The sequence below is a fragment of the Peromyscus maniculatus genome, chromosome 4, assembly GCF_049852395.1.
Source record: "Peromyscus maniculatus bairdii isolate BWxNUB_F1_BW_parent chromosome 4, HU_Pman_BW_mat_3.1, whole genome shotgun sequence".
Lineage (NCBI taxonomy): Eukaryota > Metazoa > Chordata > Mammalia > Rodentia > Cricetidae > Peromyscus > Peromyscus maniculatus.
This window is the reverse complement of record NC_134855.1, coordinates 106,511,854-106,535,158: the sequence shown is the minus strand read 5'-3', so window position 1 is coordinate 106,535,158 and position 23,305 is coordinate 106,511,854. Positions and strand designations below refer to the sequence as shown.

Genomic DNA, 23,305 nt, shown 5'->3' with positions numbered 1-23,305 from the left:
GAAGATTTGGAAAATGGAAGAAGCAAGCAATTGTCCCCTGCTCCTGTTGTAGACATTTTTAATGGTGCCTTTTACATAAATGATACTGATAGAAATTTTGTAAATCCTTAAAAGTGTTTCATAGAATCCTTCCTTTTTATCATATTTAAACAAATAACTAATACTGTGCTTTTATTAGAAAAGTTTTCTTATTTCGTCATGGCTAAGTGGTTGAGGTGATGCACTAGAAAACTTTTCTGATTTTGAGTAATTTGCCAATGTTTTTTACAAAAATTACTAATCACATATCTAGTTATTTCTCAAGAAATAAATTTTGTTTTTGTTTTTGTTTTGTCTTTTGAGATGGGTTCTCTGTGTAGTTTTGGAGCCTTTCCTGGATCTCGATCTGTAGACCAGGCTGGCCTTGAACTCATAGAGATCTGACTGGCTCTGCCTCCCGAGTGCTGGGATTAAAGATGTGCGCCACCACTGCCCGACAAGAAATAAATCTTCTAAGAGATGGGGCTAGCTAACATTTAGAAGTGGTGTCCAGTCAACATTCTTGCTAGTGTTGTTTAAAACTGCCCCTGTTACCACATTGATGATTTGTGATGTCGTGACCCTCTGCTAGATTAGAGCAGTTGTTTCTAATTTCTGTGCAAGTGGGAATGAGTTTCTTTTTTCAGGCTCCCACTGGTCAGTCCAGAGGCTTCTGTCTTCTTCAGGATATCAGCCATGGACTTGCACTGTGCCCTGTCACCCACCCTCTTGGACCTCTCTGCTCTCTGTCGTCTGTGCCAGCCACCCTGACCTCTCTGTCCTCAGCCCTTGCACTTGCTGTTTCCTTTACCGATCATGCTTCTTTTTGAAAGGCGTGCGGGTTTGTTGCGTTGTCACTGCAGTACAGCCTCCCTGGTGCTCTGTGGACAGTTGCTCCTTCGTTGTTTGCCTGTGTGGTTCAATGTGGTTTCTCTTCCCTGTGTGTCCGCCCGTCCTTCACTGGAATATGAATTCTCGTGAGGGAGGGAGAGAGTTCTCCTCATCTTGTTCACCACTCTGTCCTGTGGTGCATGGCTTAAGTGGCTGCTGCTCAGAGAACAGTTCCTGAGTGAAGGTCCTCAGTACTAAGTTAATGTCTGTTTAGTGTAGGAAGGAAGTGCCCTCTGTAGTTTACTTGAGAAAAGTCTTCCAGTGAGAACAGAGCTGACTTTTAGTCTACGTGTTTGTAGTACAGCTGTTCCCTCCTGCTGTCTTTCTGCACTTGATCACATGGAGAAAGAGAGAGGGGATTTTACAGTTATGACTAAGTACCCTTTGGCTTGTTGTGGGTTTTGTTTTGTTTTATCTCCAACTAACCAGTAGAGCTTGTTGACAAAGAGTTTTGTACCTCTCTTACAGAGTAGTTAGTGAACTGACTCACCCCACTTTTCATGTGGCGGGAAGGATTAACACCCACTCTTTTGTAAAGAATGATATGGTCCATTGACTTCCATGTGCCTGGTAGCCTGTAATTGAGAAGAAAATCTCTTTAAAACAAACAAACAAAAACCCAGATGAATCTTGGTATATGCCCAAGCTGGTCCTGAACTATTCTCAGCAATTCTCTTGCCACAGCCTCTTTAGTAACTATGTTTATAGCACCACCTAGCTTGCAAGTCTGTTCTTAAGGCCATATTACTTGGACACATTAAACTTATGTCATCTTTTTTAGACCAAAGCTTAGGATGGAATGGTCCTCAGTGGCCAGCAGGTTCCATGGTGCTCGTTTTCTCTTTGCTTTGTCCAGATTTACTTACTTTTTTTCTTTTCATTTTCATAACATGGCAGAGAGTGCTCTGACTCCTTGTGTGATTCTTGGTGTTCTTTTGTATGGATATAATTTGCATCACCAGAGAAGTAGGGGAGGAAAAGAGATCACCATTACTGTACCTACAAGCCCAGGCACTGTACTGAATGCTTTACACACTTGATTTAGTTCCATGGTGACTAAGAAGAGATTTATACCATATGTCCTGGTGAAAAAAAGAGTGTTAGTGACTTTGTTGAGTTTCTGTAGTTAGCACAACTGACACCTGAATCCTTAAGCTGGTGGGTTAACAGTAATAAAGTCATGATTTTTGTCTTCTGCTCTGTGGTTGTTTTCCAGTTAGACTTCGAAGGATCACTTTCCCCAGTCATTGCACCCAAAAAAGCGAGGCCTTCCGATACTGGATCTGATGATGTAAGCATTGTTATTCTTGCTAATGTTACTGATTTGTAGAGACTTGTACAGATGTCCCATGTCTGATAATCCTATGAATTTGTCCGTTTTTCCAATATCTTTTGTTTTTTTTGGTTTTACTTCTGAGTACATTATTTTAAAGGATAGAGTCTTATATTTTCTGTCATTTATTTACTTTTGTCTTTAATCATTATACAAAAATTAGTATAAATTTATTTCTACATGATTTCAGCGTAGGCTTGTGGATATTTATTAGTAATTGATCACCTATTTGCCAGCATTTACCCTTTTTTTTGTTTTGGTTTTTTTTTTTTTGTTTGTTTGTTTGTTTTCAAGACAGGGTTTCTCTTTGTATTCCTGGCTGTCCTGGAACTCACTCTGAAGATCAGGGTAGCCTTGAACTCAGAGATCCTCCTGCCTTTGTCTCCCGAGTGCTGGTATTAAAGGTGTGCGCCACCACTGCGCAGCAGTATTTACCCTTTTATGTAGCATTTCTCTGGTTTACACTTAAATATCACAGATTCCATGGTGTATTCTAAAGTGGTCCAGAGCACAGAACGTTTCTGGATTGTCTCCTTGTGTCATTTGTAATTGATCCTTTCTCCCTATCTTCAGCAAGCACTGACTTGAATTCTTTGACCATATGCTAGTTGTGTCTATTGTAGAATTTGATATAAATGAAATAGAACAGTCTGTATTCTAGTGCACATAAGGTTTCTTTCATTCAGCATAATGTATTGAAGATCATCCAGGCTGGTATAAATATCAGTTGTGTGTTCTTTTTATTACGGAGTGGTATGACTATACTGTAGTTTGCTTTGCCCTCCTTCTGCTGATGGGTATATTAGGTGTTTCCAGATGTTTTGTTTTGTTTTGTTTTTTTAGTGAAGATGCCCATGGAGACCGTAAGGAGAGAGATCAGATCCCAGTAGCTGTAGTTACAAGTGGTTGTGAAGCACCCGTTGTGGGTGCTGGGAACCAAACTCAGTCAGGTCCTTTGCAAAAGTAGTATGTACTCTTAGCTGCTGATCCTCTGCAGCCCTTGCAGTTACTTTTAAGTGACATTTCCAAGAAGCATTATGTAAATAATTACTGTCCTTTCTATTTTCTTAGGACTGGGAATACTTACTGAATTCAGACTATCATCACAATGTCGAGTCTCATCTTCTGAACAAATCTTTATGTTTGAGTTCTTTGGAAACCGCGAAGGGGAAAGAAGATGATTTTTCTCAGAATCTCAGTCTGGATTCTTCTACTCTTCTCTTTCCTCACATCCCTGCAATTTTCTTTGTTCTTCACTTGGTCTATGAAGAGCTCAAGCTGAATACTCTAATGGGAGAAGGGATTTGTTCCCTTGTTGACCTGCTTGTTCAGTTAGCAAGGTAGGTGTTCTTAGGACACTGTAAGAGGTCCTCAGCGGACTCGCTTTCTGTGCTGTGTCAGAGGAACCTCGTTAGAACAACTCCAGTCTACCCATCTCAGTTAAAGTTGGTGTTTCAGCCTCTTGACTGAGATGATAGCACATTCTCTGACTTCTGTGACTCTGAGGATTCTGAAATAATTTTCTGAAATGTGGCATGCGTATTTGATGATCCATTTACCTAGTAACAGATCATTACCACCACAAATGCCATTTTGTAATTTGATTTTCAAACCCTGATTATGGCTTTCTGAAATATATAGCACCTGTCCCTATAGCTGTGGCTGCCTTAAAACTTTGATGCTCCTCCCTGATCCTTTCAAATTTTAGGATTTCCAGATGTGTGCCTCCATACCCCATATTTTCCACACTTATATTATTTAATCTTCAAACCTTGTAGTAGCCAGGAGTAGTAGCACATGACTATAAACTTAGTGCTTGGAAGACTGGTGGAAATATGGTGTCTGAGGGGAGACCATTCTGTCTGAGGAAAAAAGTAAAACAAAAAATATTAGAAGCCTCAGAGTTACTTAGGTAGTATGTCTCCGTTTGCTAGAAGAAAACACTGGTCTGTGGAGATTACTTGCTGAGGATCATACAGCCAGTGAACACAGGGAGGAACAAGGTCGGGCTCTTTCTCTTTGACCTTCATGAAACTTGTCTAGACAGAAGGTTGGGTGTCTGACACAGATGCACATGAAAGTAGTCTAGATTTGAAAGCTTTCTCATAAACATGCTTTTTAGATTGAAAAGCTAACTGAAGGGGGCTGCTATAACACCTTTGTGTATGCTCTTACTGTTCTAGGGACTTAAAATTAGGGCCTTACATGGATCATTACTACAGAGATTACCCAACTCTTGTCAAAACTACTGGACAAGTGTGTACAATTGATCAAGGTGAGTCTTCTGAATAGTGGCTGGGCATTTTGTTGTGTCTTTCAAGGAAGAGCAGAGGATAGATGTCTTTTCAGCCAAGCGGTTTTGAATTGGTAGCATTTGACCCCTTAGACCTCTGAGTTGACGTAAATTAAAACTTCATCCATTCCAAAGCATAAACAGCCTCTAGTGTGTGCTGTACATTAGTAGCCAATAGTCATGTATTTACTTGACTTCAATTATAGTAAAAGTTTAGTTCCTCAGTGCACTAGCCACATTTAAGGTACCCAGTAACCACAAAGGGCTAGTAGTTGCCATGTTGGGCAGCACAAACGTAAACCACTTATACACCATTGCTCCAGTCTAGACTTGAATTGTCGGGGTCAAAGCAGAGCTCAATCTTTTGTGTCCCTTTGTTTTTTCATCTTTGTAGAGCTAGGCAAAAAAAAAAAGTTAGATTCTTTAAAAACAATTAAAAAATACTTTTATATGTATTTTGTGTGTGTAGGGTTACATACATGTATATGTGGTTATGCATGTGCCTTTACAGATGTGTGGAATTCAGAGGCCAACTTACTGGAGTCACTTTTCTCCTTCTACATGTAGGACCCAGGGATGGAACTCAGGTTGTCAGGCTGGTGTCAGGTGCTTTTTACTGTGCCATTTGGTCAACTCTTGGCTAGTACATTATATGATTTGTAAATGACATTGTTAAATTTCTATTTTGAATGGAGTGAAATAGAAATAATTTAGATTTAAAAATAATCTAATCACCTATTTACCATGACAAAAATATGATTCATTTTGGATAATATTGAAAATATTCTTATAATTTGAAAGGACAAGTACTATGATCATCTTTCTTTTTGTCTTATGTATTTGTGTGTCTTTCTAAACATTTATGTAATTTTAAAGGTCAAGTGGGATTTATGCATCATCCCTCATTTTTTACTTCTGAGCCACCAAGTATTTATCAGTGGGTGAGTTCTTTTCTGAAGGGCGAAGGAATGCCACCCTATCCTTACCTCCCCGGGGTCTGCGAAAGGAGCAGGCTAGTGGTCTTGGTATGTATTCGGAGCATTACTGTCTTACTTTGTTTTATTTTTCTTTATTTGTCATATATAGAACACAGCACTCTGATGTATGCACACAAATTATAGTACAATTACAGTGTTTCCCCCCATACAGTTCTATACACTTCAGCAGATAAATAATTTCATAAAATCAGAATATTGAGCTTTTGTAGCACCCCTCTCCAAAATTACTCTTTTGAAATTTGTCCAAGTTGTCACTCATGCCATGAGATCCTGGTTTCTGTTGCTGACAGAGCCCACATCTGAGTTTGTCTTCTGGCCTTCGCATGTGTCCTCTGCCATGCACATGCTCATACTCACACATGAGCACTCAACAGGAATATGCATGCATATATACACCAAACACACACCATACAGAAATAATTTTCTGTGGGTGTGCTTAAGTCACTTGAACTGGTTTGCAATTTTTCTTGGTATTGTTTTTGAGTAAATATGTTTCTAAACAAGTTAAAGCTTAAATGAGATACTTTTGGATAGCGACCACTGTTAGGTACTGTTAGAATATGACGAGGTACCTGTAAGGATAACTAAAAACATGGTGCGGGTATGGAGCAGCTGAAACTCTGACTTTGAGTATGGGAATATAAGAAGGCTCCAACATTTTGTAAATTTTAACTTGTATTATCATAACTCAAAGCAAATTTACTATCTGGCATGAAATATGTGGCTACACAAAGACCTACATTTGAAGGCATGAGTCAGTTTTCTTATAACTGATACAAATTGGGAATAACCTGTATGTCCATTAATTTAAAAAGGTTTTTTGAAATCATTAATTTTATTGTGTTTGTGTGGGTCTTTTGCTTGCAAGTATACTATGCACCATGTGCAATGCAGTGTCCATGGAGGCCAGAAAAAGACATTGGCTCCCCTAGAACTGGAGTTACAGATAGTTGAGAGGTACCATGTAGGTGCTGGGAATTAAACCTGGGTCCCCGGAAGAGCAGCCAGTGCTCTTAATCACTGAGCCATCTCTTCAGCCCATGTTCATCAATTCTTGAGTAGATGTACTGAGTTGGTACATACCTGTAATGCATATACTCAGGCATAAAGAGGAACAAACTACTGACTGTAGCATAAAGATGATGAATCTCATGCCTGTACTATGTTTTAAAAGTAGAACTGGGAAGACTCTGATGTGTGATCCCATGTACCTCATGTAGGACAGATGGGCTAGGGGGCAGGAGAGCAGATGAGTTATTTCTGACATTTGTTTAGAAAGGTTGCTTACAGAACACAAGGGGTGTTGGAGGTAGATGCAGCTTCTCTGTATTGAGAGTGATAGTAGTCACATGGTTTTATAACTTTTGTCCAGACTCACAGTGTACACCTAAGTGCAGAGTCTTTCTTTCCTTCATGCTTGCCTTTCTTCCTTTACTTCAGTGGGTTAATAAGAACAGGTTCATCCTCGTGTGGAGGCACATTCCTTGTAATCCTAGGGCTAGGGAGTTGTTGGCAGGAGGCTCCTAGTTCAAGGCCAGCCTCAGATCCATGGGGAACTTGAGGCCACTCTGGGATACATGAGACCCTATTTCATAAACAAAAGTAACCAAAACAACTGAAAATTAAAAGTAAAAAACAAACTAACACGTAACATTCCTTTTTTTACTCTGCAGAGTGTTGCACTCTACATCCTTGGTGATGAGAGTTGTGTTTCTGATGAAGCCTCCCAGTATTTATCCAAAGTAACCTTAAGTAAGTTGTTACAATGTTTGGCTCCTCCAAACAGAATGTTGAAATGTTCATAAGTGTTTGTCTTAGAGACACATCTTACCTCTTTATATTACTATTCAGTCTATAACCACTACTGAATTTCAGATGCTAGGTTACATAAAGTCTGACAGACCTGGCTTCTTTTCTCAGTGTGACTGTATAGGACTATGTTAGTCTAAAGGAAATGACTGTCCATTGCAGCTTGTCGCAGTATTATTGCTTTATTATTTTTAAGGAGTTTTTGGTTAATAAATTTTTTCTTACAAATACCTTCTGCATGTTGTTTACCAGGATGTGTATCAAAATTAGGTTTCCATTTGTTGCCTTTCAGCTCCCCAAAAGCCACAAGCAGAACAAGAAGAAAACAGGTAATTTGTTTCAGTTTGTGCTTTTTTTTTTTTTTTGGTTTTTTCGAGACAGGGTTTCTCTGTGTAGCTTTGCGCCTTTCCTGGAGCTCACTTGGTAGCCCAGGCTGGCCTCGAACTCACAGAGATCCGCCTGGCTCTGCCTCCCGAGTGCTGGGATTAAAGGCGTGCGCCACCAACGCCCGGCTTAGTTTGTGCTTTTTTAAAAAAAAAGATTTATTTATTTATTATGTATACAGTGTTCTGTCTGCACATATCCCTGCCCTGCAAGCCAGAAGAGGGCGCCAGATCTCATTACACATGGTTGTGAGCCACCATGTGGTTGCTGGAAATTGAACTCAGGACCTTTGGAAGAGCAAGCAGTGCTCTTAACCTCTGAGCCATCTCTCCAGCCCTCAGTTTGTGCTTTTATATTTAAAATTGGAAGCAATGTTAAGTGTTTGTGTTTAATGTTCTTTTGTTTTATTCTCAGTAGGTTTACTTTCCGGCATTCTGCTTCAGTTTCAAGTCTAGCAGAAAGATTGGTTGTCTGGATGACCAGTGTAGGTAAGAGCTGCTTTGTCATCTTGGGACTGTGTTGTCTTTGCTGAACTAGGTTCTGCTTCCCGGCTCTCACTGGACTTGGGAGATGTGAGGAGAGAGACTCTAGTTTTCTGTAGCAGAGTAGATGGGACAGCAGCCTTTTATATCTTAGGGCATTAGAAATCTTTATCTTTATTTTCATTCCCTGTAGATCAATTGAGGCTGTTACTCTGTAAATAGATCTCAGAATGGCAATCTTTAGTTCATGTACCTTTAAATGTGAAGCCATTCTGAGACTTCTATACCAGAAATGCCCACTCTGGCAACATTTAAGGTAATTGTGTAAGCACTTCAGAGAGTGCTCTCAGATGATAAAGGCCAGAGAGTTTAGGCACTGTGATGAGTGAATACTCTGCTAACAAGAAGGGAGGAAAATTAATTCTTTGTTTCTTGGTCCAGATGCCCTTGTTCCTAGGTTTAAAAGTGTAGTAAAATTATTTGTTTTTAAAAAAATAGCTGGGCAAAAGCAACAACAAGAACAAAAAGCAAAAATTTTCCCCTGCCAGAAGTGGTGGTGCATTCATTTAATCCCAGTGCTCAGGAGGCAGAGACAAGCAGGTGACCCTGAGCTTGAGGCCAGCCTGATCTACATAGTGAATTCCAGGCCAACTAGGGCTGCATAGTAAGACTGTTCCCTGCTTGGGGGGTGGGGGTGGTAAAGTTACTGAAATGAGTCTATGACAAAATTGATACTGTTCTACAAATTTAGTACTTTAAAAAAATACTTCAGTGATGTCACAGGTGTTTCTTGATTGTTACCCAGAGTATGTTCTCAGTGAATGTCTTCACAGTTCTTTTTGTGTGACTTGTTGAAAAATAATAATAGTTGCCTCACAGTGTACATATAGGATGAGTAAATGAAAAAATTAGATAAATTCTGTCTATTATATATCACTTCATATTTAATAAAAGTGTTATTCCTGCATAAGGAAATACTTTTGCTTCAATCAAAACTTTTATAGCCTAAATACTGTGAAGTGTAGAACATTTCTAGAAAAGAAATAGAAATTTGAATTGGTCTGAGCATTACAAGAACTTTGAAGATAAAATGTATTGAACATACAAAAGAGTGTGTGAAATGTGTCTAGAGGATGGTTGGTTAAACGGTGCACTGCTCGTGGCTGGCCGCCGCATGCAAGAAGCACAGCCATAGTTACCTTTTTAGAGCTTTATTGGGTGGGAGGGGGGAGGGGGAGGTGCAGACAGAAGGAAGGAACAGAAAGGAAAGAGAGGGATGCACAGAGGGCCCACCTGCATTTTAGGCTGGGACACCGTCGCAGGCTGATGACGTAATTAAGGACCAAATCCTTATATCCCAGACTTTTGCTTATTATAAAAAAGCAGGTAGATGGGAATAGGGGCGTCGTTCCTCTCAAAAACTGCTTCCAGCTGACAATTGAATGTCGGTTGACTCTTGGGGGAGTCTTCTGAGGTTGACAGGAGTTGTGGGATGCTGTCTGTCATCCGTTTGCTCTGGAGACATGTATCCCTCTTGGTTGTGGCTGGGAACTTTTTGTTTGACAAGATGCCAGTGACACAGGAAAAAAAACTTAGATAAAAGAATTATTATTATTTTATGTTGACATTTATCTGAGGTAGATCTGACCTGTCCCTATGGATTTTGAAACATGTTAAGCTTTATCAGAGACAGATTATTTTAAAGCACCTGTTTCCTTTACTAGTTCAGCATCTAGGAGACAGGTGATCAATTGTTAAAAGCATCTCATAGTAATAGATGTTTACATTAAAGTCTTTTTGTAGCGCCCAGACACTTTTGGGTCTGGGGGTGTAAATACCTTTAGCTGTTACAGGTTCTTACTTGATCATCTCTGGACTCCAGTTCTGTGGTGTCCTGTATCATTGGCTGAATAGTGAGTTAGAACAGGGAACTGGGAAGAGAAAAGCTTGTGGTGCATGAGAATTTATTTTTTTGGAATTAGGGACAAGGCAAAGATCAGGGCCCTGTCTGTATGCACGTGAGAAACATAGGCAGTGGATCTGGAGTGAAGCAATGAGCTCTTATTTTAGGTGGAAATCTTTTTTCATTAAGTAACTCTGAAAGTGCATTTATATCTGGTGAGGTGGTAAGCTGTTCTCTGTACCGACAATAAAGGAGAGGTGGCATCCCAAAACTCCCAGGACTGAGTCAGTGGCTCTGGTGTCCAGAAGGAAAGAAATGGATCATTTCCCTGCTGCGTTCTGGGTTCCCTGCCATGTCTGTAGCCAAGCCTAGGTCTGTTGGAGGTCTTAGCTTGATGTACCCAATGCATCTTCGCGCCTGGGGGCAGTCAGCTGACTCTTTGTCTTTCTAGGCGGCACTTTTTTTTTTTTTTTTAAATGTAATGTAAGTTGTCTGGAAAGTTTTCTTTTCTTTTTTTTTTTATTATTTTATTTTACAATACTATTCAGATCTATATAACAGCCACAGATTCCACCAGGTCGATCTAGGCGGCACTTTTAACAAGGCTGTTGATGGCCTCGCCAGTGGCCTCTTCCTCACTTAAACCAGGGACTCAACAGCTTTTAGGAGTCAGTGAGTGCCGGCACTTGGCAATTTTGTTTTCAGGCTTTTATCTCTTCCCTGGCACACCTTAAATGCCACAGATGACTCTTTTGCCTGTGGGGTCAGGAGCTTTGCTCTCCAGATACTTAAGTTTTAGTCGGGGAGGTGTGGGGAACAAGAGATGGATTTTACTCCATGTCCTGAATTTTTTTTTTTCCTGATGATTGGTGGCTTAAGGACAGCTTTTGGAAGATCTGCCCATAGGCAGACTATAAACTGATCCTTTTGGAAGACTTGTCTGAGGCTATAAGCTGATTTTTGGCTTAAGAGCCATCCTGACTCCTGTAAACTTATTTGTATGGATCTTAGCCGCTTCCAGACCCGTCTGTGTTTCTCAAGGCAGTTTGAGAATGAGTGGGTGGAGTTAAGGTGAGTTAGGTGAAAGTTGTAGAAACCGCCCAAGCCCGCCCATTTGAGCCCGCCCACTGCTGGCGGAAGTCAGATAGAAAAGGTTGTATGTGGCAGATGCAGAAGTGGGGAAGGAGAAGAGTTTAGAGTTTTAGCAGAAAGCTTGGGGATAAAATAACTCTTATTTGTCCGTTCGCTGGCAGAAGTTCCCACGACTCTGTTATGTGGCCAGTTTTACAGCTGTGCCCGCCCCTATCTGCCAATGTAGGTGGCAAATGTATCCGCCCCTTTGCCTCATGGCTGTAGTTGAGAGAAAAATAAAAATTAAAATAAATCAGCATCAGACTACAATGTTGGGCATCCCCAAAGACTGGAGAGAGATCTGTGAATCAGCTCAAGTCGCCGTTCCTCTTCGTCAAGGGAAGGTGAGGGCTCGGCTGCACTGCAGTTGGTCCCCCGTTGAACCCTAGACACCATTTACTTTCTCAGGAGAGAAAATGTGCCTGCCGTTTTCCTGTACAGCCCGAGGACAACCCCTGGGGTGTCCATCGCAAAGAATATAGCTCAGACCACAGCCGTGAGAACAGCGGACTCACTGTGGTGAGGAATCATGGCGGTAGCAGTAGTAGTAGCGGTGTGGGGGTCCAGCGGAGGCGAGGGATGCACCCTGCGCTTGTGGTCTGGCCAGATAGGGGAGGAGGCGGCAGGCGGCAGCCGTCACAACAGGTCCTTGCTGCTTGTGGCTGGCTGCCACCCGCAGCGGCCATGCCGGCGGAGAAGAGTACTGATCGAAGAATCACAGCCATGGTTACCTTTTTAGAGCTTTATTGGGAGAGAGAGAGGAAGAGAGAGGGAGAGGGAGAGGGAGAGAGGGGACAGATGGAAGGAAGGAGCGGAAAGGAAAGAGAGGGACGCACAGAGGGCCCACCTGCTTTTTAGGCTGGGACGCCGTCACAGGCTGATGACGTAATTAAGGACCAAATCCTTACAATAGTGCTAAAGTGAATTTGGCTCCTGCTCAGGTCACCCACCTTTCAAACAGAATGTGACCAGTGCAGGGAGTGCTTACCTGTCTGCTGTCACTTACCTACCTGTGTGTGACCTTTGCCTTGCTTTCCTTTATTAGTCATCTTTATATTTTGCTTAGGGAATGTATGTTTGGGTGTTTTGTGTATGTACATACAAGTACCACATTCACCTGAGCTGATTGATATAGCTGTAAGTCATTTATTGAAGACAGACAGTGGGACTTGCCCTCCCTGCCCCCCTTTTTTTTCCTGTGACAGGATTTCTCGATGTCATTTTGGTGCCTGGATCTCGTTCTGTAGACCAGGCTGGCCTTGAACTCACAGAGATCCACCTGGTTCTGCCTCTCGGGTGCTGGGATTAAAGACGTGCGCCACCACAGCCCCCCACTCCCTTTCAAACACCCATAATGAAACAAATTTCCTCCTTTATATTTCTATTCTTATATCTCGGTGCACATGTGAACAGTGTTCTTTATGGCTGTGATGTACCAGAGGAGTGGATGTATCTTTTTATGCCAACTCCCAAAGTTAGGGTACCAGTTTACAGCACTGTTAGTTATGGTGAGAATTACTGCTGTCTCCTGGAGTTGGCAGCTCTTAGTATTGGTTGACTTCAGTGTTTGTTGACTAATTAGATGGATGACTAGGGAAGTGGCAGATCTAACTGAAAAGCGTCTCTCCCCTTGTTTCACTCCAAGGATTTACTTTAAGAGATTTGGAGACTCTTCCCTTTGGAATTGCTCTTCCCATCAGGGATGCAATATATCACTGTCGGGAGCAGCCTGATTCAGACTGGTCAGAAGCTGTCTGCCTCTTGATTGGACGTCAGGATCTTTCCAAGCAGGCTTGTGAAGGAAATCTACCCAGAGGCAAATCTGTGAGTATCAACATAGGAAATTCAGCTTTAGCCTCAGAGAAAGTCCAAGTGGAAACTGTCTTCATTTCCCTTTGCACCTTTATACTTTGGTAACTCTGCATATCAGTTTGTCTTTTATGTTATAAGTCAGATAAAGTTTATAATTGAGCATGGGCACTATGGACTTAGTGAATGTCCTTTGTTGCCTGGACCTTTCTTTGCTCAGAATCAGGACAGGGGTAGAGTTAGCAAGCCACCAACTACATCTGTTCAGCTGCTTATACCCGTAGAAGCAGCTGATTACTACATAGGAAAACCAAGAGCCTGTGTACCCTCCATTTGGTTGGCTATAATAACAACTGTGTTCTTGTTGATACTTTTTGAGAGATTGGATTTCTTGAAGTTAGCCTTTTAAATGGGTATAAATGTATTTACATAATCCCTGTATGACAGTACCACTGAATCCTGAGAAAGAATGCTGTCTCCACTAGGGTTAGTCTTTTAGGTGCCTTAAAGTCTCTCCTTCATTATCTTTACATCTGTTTCAGAATGGGTTCTAAGAAGCCTAGAAATGAGGAAAAATTCTTGTTCTTTTTTTTTTTTTTTTTTGGAGACAGGATCTGTCTGTAGGTCAGGCCGATGGGCATAGGACTCATAGAGACCTGTGACATGCTTGAGCAAACAGTGGGAATCAGGCTTGTTCCATTAGCCTTTGAATCATCACATCATAATCAGTATGGTGTAATTGTGAGAGAGTTATAGTAGGTCTCTTAACCCAACAGTTGCCTGCCTTGGACTTGAGCTAGAATCAGTTTCCATGGGAGTCTAATCTCAATCTCAAGTTGTATCTAAATAGCAACTCTTATTGACTTGGTGTTTGTTTTGTTTTAAATACAAAACCATTTTTATTTTCTTGACCAAGAAAATCCAGGTGTAGTAGTATATGCTTGTAACCAGAACTTGAAAGATTGTGCCAGGAGAATCACCAGGAGTTCAAAGGTAGCTTCAACTACATAGTGAGACCCTGCCCCAAAAGACAACACAACACAACACAACACAACACAACACACACACACACACACACACACACACACACACACACACACACACACACACACATCTTTGGCATTTAGATTTCTTTTGCCCCTGGGAGCAATTCAGCACATAAACACTATAAATATTAATCTATAAATTATTTAAATGGCAGCCTAGGCAAGTTTTTCTAAATTTAGTTTCTTCAGTTACTTGAGGCTAAATTTCAACTTGGTTCTGCTGTTTGCGTTTGTGTTCTCTAGGTAAGTTATACATTAGAATATACAGTCATATATTGCCTAATGATGGCATACATTCTGAGAAATATGTCTGTAGGCAATTCTGATGCGCAAGCATGATAGTGTGTGTAGCTGGGTCATTAGCACCATCGTGTATGGGCTCTTGGTGGAAGTGCTATGTGGTGCATGGTTATAGTTTTTGATTAGTTATTCCATAGGAACCAGTGTAAGTTTTTATCTGGTCATATATACCATTTTTTCCAGGCTAACACTATTGCCTCCACACTAAATGTCAGGATAAGAAAATTTTAGCATTTTAATTTGGATTTAATCTTTTATTGGAGTGTAGAACTTTACTTGAGAGGAAATGGAGAGTCCATGCAGTACACATGATATTGTAGTCGGTCTGAAGCACTGGGGCTGGGAAGCCCTGTATGAGAGCACAGGTGAGGTTGTCAGGGTTGGCTGGCAGTCGAGGGGTTAGTCTGCTTCCTTTGTAAAATGTGTGTAGAACGTGGAAAGTGAAAACCATCACAGTCCAAGTATTGTGCACCCTCAGTCAGCCTTTGATGTGTGTGTCCTTCCAGGTTTTATTCCTCTGCTTCTGTTAATGCTGAAGTAGGCATTAGTCCTGCAGTAATAGTGAGTTGCCTCATCTTCTATTTGAAATAATTCACTTCCCTTAAAAAAAATAGCAAATGGATTGTTTTAGTATGTTCTACTCCCTGATTATGAACAACTCTAAATATAAACTCCTTTCTTCAGTTTAGTAAAGAATGACTCCCAAGTAGGCATTGCAGTACTTTAAAAAGATTTGTAGGAACTAGACACTTATGTAGGCCCAGAGTGATAATGAGACTAGTAGGGTGGGGCCGGTTTGGGTGACATAATGATCTCCCAGTGCAGATGAGCTCAGCTTGTATGACAGTGTTGAGTGACTTCAGGAAGCCGACCAGTTATGCTTACCTCTAGCATAGGATTGTGTTCTTTTAGCCTGTTTGTCCTCTCGGTTTAGGCATGCAGCTGCCTTTGAAGTCACTACAATAAAGTCTGTCACACAGGTACTCTCCTCAGATGTGTCTTCAGGAACTGAGGCTGAGGAGGAAGATGATGGCATGAATGACTTGAATCATGAGGTTATGTCATTAATATGGAGTGAAGATTTACGGGTGCAGGATGTTCGAAGGCTGCTTCAAAGTGCACAGCCTGTCCGTGTCAATGTGGTGCAGTACCCAGAACTCAGTGACCATGAATTCATTGAAGAAAAAGAAAACAGGTAAAAAGGTTCATCTCCTGTCCAGTTTGTTACATTTAAGACTAGTTTGTTTATTTGTTTTCCTTTAATATTATAACTTTTCTTCTTTTTAAACATTGATTTTGTGTGTGTGTGTGTGTGTGTGTGTGTGTGTGTGTGTGTGTGTGTGTGTGTGTGTGTAGGTCAGAGGAATTGGTTCTTTTTTTTCTACTAGGCTTCAGGGGAATCCAGCTCAGACTGGCTCAGTGGCAAGTGCCTTTTCTCACTAAACCATCTTGCCAGCTTGGTGTTTAGTTTTAAATATTAGCTTGTTATAATCTAGAATTACCTGGGAAGAGAATTTAAGTTGAGGAATTACTTAGATCAGGTTGATATGTGGAGACAGTCTTGCTTGTTGACTGAATAGGAAGACCAACCCTGACTGGGCAGCACCATTTCATGGGCTGGGCCCTTGACTGTCTAAGAATGAAGAAAGCTAGCTGAGCAAGAGGCAGACCACTAAGCAGCATGGGTGCATTCTCTCTTCTGCTCTTGTCTGTGGCTATGATGTGGACAGCTGTTTTAGAATCCTGCACTGTGACTTCCCTTCTATAATGAACTGTAACCTGGGCTTGTAAGTCAAATAAATTCTTTCCTGTCAAAGACTGCTTTTGGTCAGGGTAGTTTATCACAGCCATAGAAAGGAAACTACAATACTTACCTAATGCTTTTATTGTCCTTGTTTGTTTTTGCATTTAAGATACTTAAAAGCTAAAGCTAAAACAAAGCAACTTACTTAAAGTTAAAAATCTACCTTTTATTTTAATTTTACATCCAACTTCAGTAAACCATACATGTTTTAAAAATATTTTTGGCTTTTGAAGATATAATTATACTCTTCCTCTTCTTGAAATAGAACAGTGTACTTCAGAGAAGGCAAATCTAAGACAATAGAATTTGTAAGTGAAATATACATTGAACTCATTCTTCTGTGTCTTAATTCAGGAGGGGATTTTGAGGTACTTGTTTGCTAATTTTTAATGTGGTTTAAATTCACACCAGTTGTATTAGATACCTTTTTGTTGCTATAAAAAAATATCTGACAGAAACAACTTAGGAATTTAGTTTCAGAAAGTATGAGGCAGGGTGGTGGAGTGGCTTTGTCTATGGGGACAGGAGTGTGAGGCGGCTTATTCTCTCTCTACCCTTCTTCCCCCTTCCTTTATTCCCGCCCTCTCCTGACATCAAACTTACTCAGTTACTTAGCTGGCCTTGATTTCTCTAGTGCAGGTTGGGCTTTCTGTGGCTCCTGATTTGAGTAGCTGGAAAATAGGTGTGTGAACCAGCCCAGATTCCTTTACTTTTTCTTTTCTTTTCTTTTTTTTTCAGATTCTTTTTCTTACACTGTTTCAAGAACAGTCACCACTCATGCTTAGCTACAGTCCACTGAAAACCCTAATTTCTCTCTCACTGTTTCCCCACCACATATACTCAGGTTATTGCAAGAGCCATGGCATAGAACAGCAGATGGCAATTAGTATTCAAGGTGTCAGCTCACTAGAAGAATAATTCTCTCATGGGAAACCTCATTAGGCCAAGGGGCTATAGACTCTGGAATATTGTTTGTTTCTGTCTGTAATTTTCACATGTGCTATTGCAATTTTTCCCTAAGTGGTTATGGGAAATCCCCCATTGCCTGTATTGTAGTGTGTTTATCTCATGAATATATTCCATTTCTTGGGCACATTTATATCTGTGGATTGTCAGGAAGATGGTCTCTCCTTAAGTTGTATAATTTTGATGAATAGAAATAATACTATGATATGTTTGATAACTAGGCCTGTTGTTCCATGAGGACTGTGAGATACTTAGACCTGTTCTTTAATCACAGCTCAGGTTGACATAGGAAAATAGTTATATTTCCTAGCCGTCAGGAGAACTGTATACCATTAGCTGATTTAAAGCTTCAAAGTAACTTTAGATTAGACCAGGTGTCTTGCTAATGGTTTTTAAGATAAACTATTTCCAGGAAAAGCAGTCTAGCTCACAAGGACATATAGTCAGTTGTCTAATTTGTTGAACCAAGGTTAAAAACGCAGCAACCTAATTGCTATGCCAGTTTCTTTTGCTAGGTCTGGCTGATAACATAGGACAGTAACTTAACTTTCTGCACAAATTCCTAACTTCAGTACTTCATAGTCCCAAGTTACAAGTTTCCTTTTTTATGGTCTAAAGTTAAATGCAGGACAGAAAAATACATTTTAAGATTTAAAATGCTTTTAGTGTCACTATGCCTTGGAGAGTGCAGAGTAAGCTTAGCTGTGCCCCTGCCCCTTGCCCTGCAGCTTGGATGCACTCTGTGTGTGTGTGTGTGTGTGTGTGTGTGTGTGTGTGTGTGTGTGATGATATGCCTCCCAGCTGTGTGTGTGTGTGTGTGTGTGTGTATGTATGTATGTGTGTTATGGGATGATATGCCTCCCAGCTGTGTGTGTGTGTATGTGTGTATGTGTGTGTGTTATGGGATGATATGCCTCCCAGCTGCAGCAGCCTGCACTCTCCCTGATGACACAGCTCTCCCTGTAAACAATCCAAGTCAGAGAGCCCAACATTTTTACGATTATTAATCACAAATACTAGTTTAAAATATGTAGGATATAATCCATGATTTCTTTATTTTTCTTAGACTCCTCAGTAGTTTAGTTTCATAACTCCTTTAAAATCCTTTATATGATTATCTCTTTAGTTAGATAACGAAATGATGGGTTCTTTGCAGCTGCAAATAACAGCCCCACCATTTAGCAAGTTGAGATTTATTACAAGTGAGTTGTTGGGATGACTGTTTCTTATCAAATGAAATTTGACCTTCAAATTTAACTTCTATATTGCCTGTAGTATTCTGTTGGGTATGGATAGCTGTAAGGACAAAGAGATAGAGAGAGAGCCAACATGAGAGAATAAAGAAAGTAACCATCAAAATTCGTGTGAACTCATTCACTTCCTAAAAAAGCTCTCAGATAAAAGTCCTAAGTTTTGCTACACTGCGGCTTTCTCTTTGAGCCTGTCAGCAGCCCAGAAGCTGGTCCCCAGCCTATAATAGGTCATCACCTGAACTGAGAGTCGAGCGCATAGCTAGGAACAGGGCTCGTGTAGTAAGGCCTGACATCATTCCTGGATGGACTTGGCTAAGTTACTTAACCTGTTAGTTTATGAATTGCTTCAGCTGTTAGACATGATTGTAACAGTTACACCTCATCAGTTCTTTTACAGTCAGTTCTTTTACATAACATTTAAAATATTTCATAGTGCATAGTAAAGCTTACTGTTGTCAGCCATTGTTAACAGTGTCTTTTTTCTCTTTAATCTTTTAGTGTAATGGTTCTCAACTTTCCTAATGCTGTGACCCTTTAATATAGTTCTTCATGTTGTGGTGACTCCCAGCCATAAAGTTATTTTCGTTGTTATTTCATAACTAATTTTGCTACTGTTATGAATTGTAATGTAAGCATTTGATAGGCAGATAGTCTGAGGTGAATTCTGTGAAAGAGGTTATAACCCACAGGTTGAGAACCACTTGTTTTAATATATCTGAAATCAGAATGTATCTTTTGGTCAGTTGATGTTAGTCTAATTGGAGACCTTTTCTTAGTGCTTAATGGGATCATGAAGCATCCGGTTAGTGGCCTCATGCATCTAGGGGCTACAGCATTAGTGCTATTGCTTTAATTTTATTACTTTTGCAAATGGAATTGACTATGTATAAAGCTTTCACTAAAATATTCTGTAGGATCCAGCTTCATGGACTTGAATTTCCTGCATCCCCAGTTATAGTACTGCTATAGTCCCAAGGACTGTCAGAACATTAGAACGTTAGAACCCTCTTTAGTGAGCTAGAGGAACAGTGCATTTATGTAATTAGGGAGAAATCACCTTGATGAATGTTTTTGTCTGCAGAGTGTCAATGCTGTGTTAGTCTCTGCAGGTCCTTTCTTTAGTCTCAAATGCAATGTTTAAAAGCTTCTCTTAAATAGAAATTCCTATTTTCAAAATTTTCTGTTAGTTTTTGTCCTAGGGGCCTCTCTAGAGGGAATTCAGTGCAGAAACAAGAGTGGGGGTGTTAGTTTTTCAGTGTGACCAAGAGAAGCCATTTTAACTTTGAACATACCTTGTGTATTGATCTGGTGACTATTTACTTCCTTTCTTTGTGTATAAAACATGGAGGTAGTGGCATTTTCGAGGCTGTATTGGTATAAGGAGTGTGATGTGCAATCCTAATAGGCCTTAACAATTAAAAACCCGGGGTCAGATATCCAGGGTGAAAGCTGAAAGATCAGAGAAGCAGAGGAGCTAGCCACTAGAGACTTCTTTCTTCTAGGAAATCTCAGACCCAATAGGGCATCCTGTCTCTACGAATCCTCAGACTGAATGGGGAGCGATCCTGTCTCTACAAATCCTCAGACTGAGTGGAGATTGGGAGAGGATCCTGTCTCCACACACCTTATATTCCTGTCTCCACCTTCCTAGTGCTGAGATTAAAGGTGTGAGCCTCCCATGTGCTGGGATCAAAGGTGTGCACCACTGCCGTTTCTCTCTTAGACTGGTTCAATCTCGAGTAGCCCAGGGTGGCCTTGAACGCCTGATCTTCCTGCTTCCTCCTCCCAAGTACTGGGATTAAAGGTGTGAGCCATCATTGCCTGGCATCTATGGTTAACTAGTGGCTAGCTCCGCCCTTTGATCTCCAGGCAAGCTTTATTTGTCAGAACACAGACAAACTATCACACAGCAGGAGTGAGAGTAGGATCTGTGTGTACTGATGCAGCTCACCTGAGAGTAACACCAAGAGGAACCATCTTTAGACCAGGTTAGCACCAGTCAGTGTACCCAGGAGAACTGGGTCTCTTTCAGAGCAAAGGCAGTGTGTGTCTGCTTCAGCATCCTGATGAGGCTGAGAGTTGAGAGGAATTGGTGATCCTCCCATCTCGGGGGAGTCGGGGAGGTTGCTTTGTGAGGACTTAATTGTGTGTATTAGTTCCTCTGGAGTAATTACCTCCTGTTAGATTCCAGCTGTGAACTCTGTTGCAGTCTGTGTGTTGTTTTGTGTTTTTATTATAGACTGCTCCAGTTGTGTCAGCGAACTATGGCCCTTCCAGTGGGACGAGGAATGTTCACCTTGTTTTCATATCATCCTGTTCCAACAGAGCCCTTGCCTATTCCTAAATTGAATCTGACGGGTATGTTAAACTCTAGGCTCATTGACAAAGGACTAAATTCTGCTGTGGGATGTCTTTCTGTATGCTGTAAATATGTGTTGCTCTCATTGGTTGATCAATCAAGCTGTTTGGCCAGTGGTGAGGCAGAATAAGGTTAGGCGGTACATGTAAACTGAAGATGGAGATAAAGAAGGGTGGAGTCAGAGCAGCCTCCAGCCTGATGCCCAAGGAGCAGCATGCCAGCAGACCTGTGACGCCACAGTCACGTGGCAATACATAGATTAATAGATGGGTTGATTTAATATGAAAGAGCTAGCTAGTAAGAAGCCTGAGCCATAGGTCAAACAGTTTGTAATTAATAGAGGCCTCTGAGTGATTATTTTATAAAAATGGCTGCTGTGTGGTTAGGACCAGGCAGGACAGAGAAACTTCAGTCTACAATTGGTGCCTAAGGTGGGACAAGAATTCCCACCTCAAACCTGAGAGCTTTTCCAAGAGCAGCTTTCCTAGTTCATGTTGCTCATTACGGGCTGTGGTACAGAGATGCTAACACAGCGGGCTTGAGTGGCAACAAGGCTGACTCCCGTGGTCTCTCACTGGCCACGATACAAAGAGGCCTCTCCCAGCTGCTCCCTGCAGGTTGAGAGCAGTACAGCTGTGTGGGAATGTCCACTGGTGGTTTCTCGGTGCTGGCCAGTTCCACAAGCTGTTGTGGCCAGTGTGAGTGCCGGGGAAGGCTGGCAGTGGCGCTCTTTTGAATTATTTTGGTTAAAACTGAAGCAGTGCTTCTGTGCTCTCATTGATTTTATGCACTAATAGCACTGTAGTGGCTGTTGGAGCTCACAAACACTTGTGTCAAGCCACTTAGGGGAAGGGTCATGTTTGTGGGGATCCAGTCCATTGTTGCCGAGGAAGCATGAGGGCAGGAACAATCAAACACACAGGAGGGGGCTATAAACCTCAAGAGCAGCCTGCAGGGGCTCAGTTCCTTCAGTAGTAGTCACACACCCCAGATACCACAGTCTTCTAGAACGGCGCCACCAGCTGGGAACTGAAAAGTAGATAAAATATAGCTTATTTCTAATTTTACATTTTATTGTGATTATTTTAAGATAGAAAACATTCAGAGAATTATTATTGATAAAGGTAAAACAATTTAGGACTGGGTGAGGTGGCCCAAGCCTTTAATCCCAGCACTTGGGAGGTAGAGTTCCAGACCATCTGGGGTTACATAGTAAGATCCTGTTTTGTTTTGTTTTAATGTGAGACTTGAATTTTAAATAATCTTTTTTGTTGTTGTTGTTGTTTTTTGAGACAAGGTGTCTGTGTGTAGCTTTGCTCCTTTCCTGGAACTCACCCTATAGCCCAGGCGGGCCTGGAACTCACAGAGATCTGCCTACCTCTGCCTCCCGAGTGCTGGGATTAAAGGCGTGCGCCACCACTGCCCAGCTTTAAATAATCTTAAAGTCTAATATGTACAATATTTAGATTCTCTTCAGACACTCATTCTTCTGTGTGCATACATGCTACACATCATTATTCATCTACTCAGAATTTGTTTTCAGTGATGTTTTAGATATCTTTAAATGGTATTTTCAAAGTCTAAAGATTTTAGTAGCTTTGTACAATAATCAGTATTTATTTTAAATTTATTCATCACATTGCCATCTTGGCACAATGGACATCACATCAGTCTTATAAATGTCTATTGATGAATTGAGCTAACATAAGCCATTCATAATATAAAGATGATTTGGTCATGTCTGTGTATACAATATGTACCAAAACCCAAAGGAATTAGAAAAATTCAAACTGAACTTATCAACATTTAATTTATATCACTTACAGGCCATTACAGTAGAAAAAGTTCCTTTCTAGTTCCTTCTAGTTTGCTAGGTAACTTCTCTGTACACAGACATTTTCTTTTTTGACACAGTGTCTTGCTATGTAGCTCAGACTGACCTCAAAATTTCTATTCTCCTGCTTTGACCCCTTAAATGCCAGGATTAGAAGCATGTGCCACCATACTCAGTTGAATTTAGCATTTTAAAAGAAACTGTTGTATTTGTGCGTGCATGTGTGTGTGTGTGCACACGTGGTTGCCTATGGGGTGAAAGAACAGTGGTGGACCCCCTGGATTTGTAGTTGCAGGTAGTTGTGTCACCTGATGTGGATGCTGGGAACCAAACTCTGGGTCTTAGAGCACAGGAAGTGGTCCTAATAGTGCAACCATCTCTCCAGCTCCACATTTGGCATTTTTAGTATCTAACATATGTTAGCTACTTATAGATATCTATGTGCTGAGGCATAGACATATGAATTAGAGATAGGACAGATTTTTGAAGGTCTTTGCCTCTTAAAATTTGCTTTGCTTTAATATCTAGACAACAGTATAGGAGTGAAATGTTTGAAATGAACACCAGTGTCCTCAGTCACCTGTTGGAATTTGTTATTCATGGAGTTAAACTGTGACACTGACTTACCTTTGGTTTCATTCTGCCTTCCTGCAGTTGTAAATATGCAGAGCAGCGAGAGCCCTGACCAGGCG

At 41.0% G+C, this 23,305-nt stretch overlaps 1 protein-coding gene across 2 annotated transcripts in view; it reads left to right on the top strand.

The window, feature by feature from the left end:
* Positions 1-23,305, top strand: part of Anapc1 (anaphase promoting complex subunit 1) — an 82,838-nt gene that overhangs the window by 24,167 nt on the left and 35,366 nt on the right. The window contains exons 18-27 of one of the 2 annotated variants that reach the window (XM_076570613.1): positions 2,126-2,200; positions 3,314-3,582; positions 4,426-4,517; positions 5,412-5,560; positions 7,207-7,285; positions 7,635-7,671; positions 8,144-8,214; positions 12,888-13,066; positions 15,378-15,592; positions 20,660-20,778. In XM_076570613.1, coding sequence (XP_076426728.1) covers positions 2,126-2,200; positions 3,314-3,582; positions 4,426-4,517; positions 5,412-5,560; positions 7,207-7,285; positions 7,635-7,671; positions 8,144-8,214; positions 12,888-13,066; positions 15,378-15,592; positions 20,660-20,778 — 1,285 coding nt within the window. Of the gene's footprint in view, positions 1-2,125; positions 2,201-3,313; positions 3,583-4,425; positions 4,518-5,411; positions 5,561-7,206; positions 7,286-7,634; positions 7,672-8,140; positions 8,215-12,887; positions 13,067-15,377; positions 15,593-20,659; positions 20,779-23,305 lie in introns of both variants that reach the window. The other variant, XM_076570612.1, reaches the window with a different exon arrangement.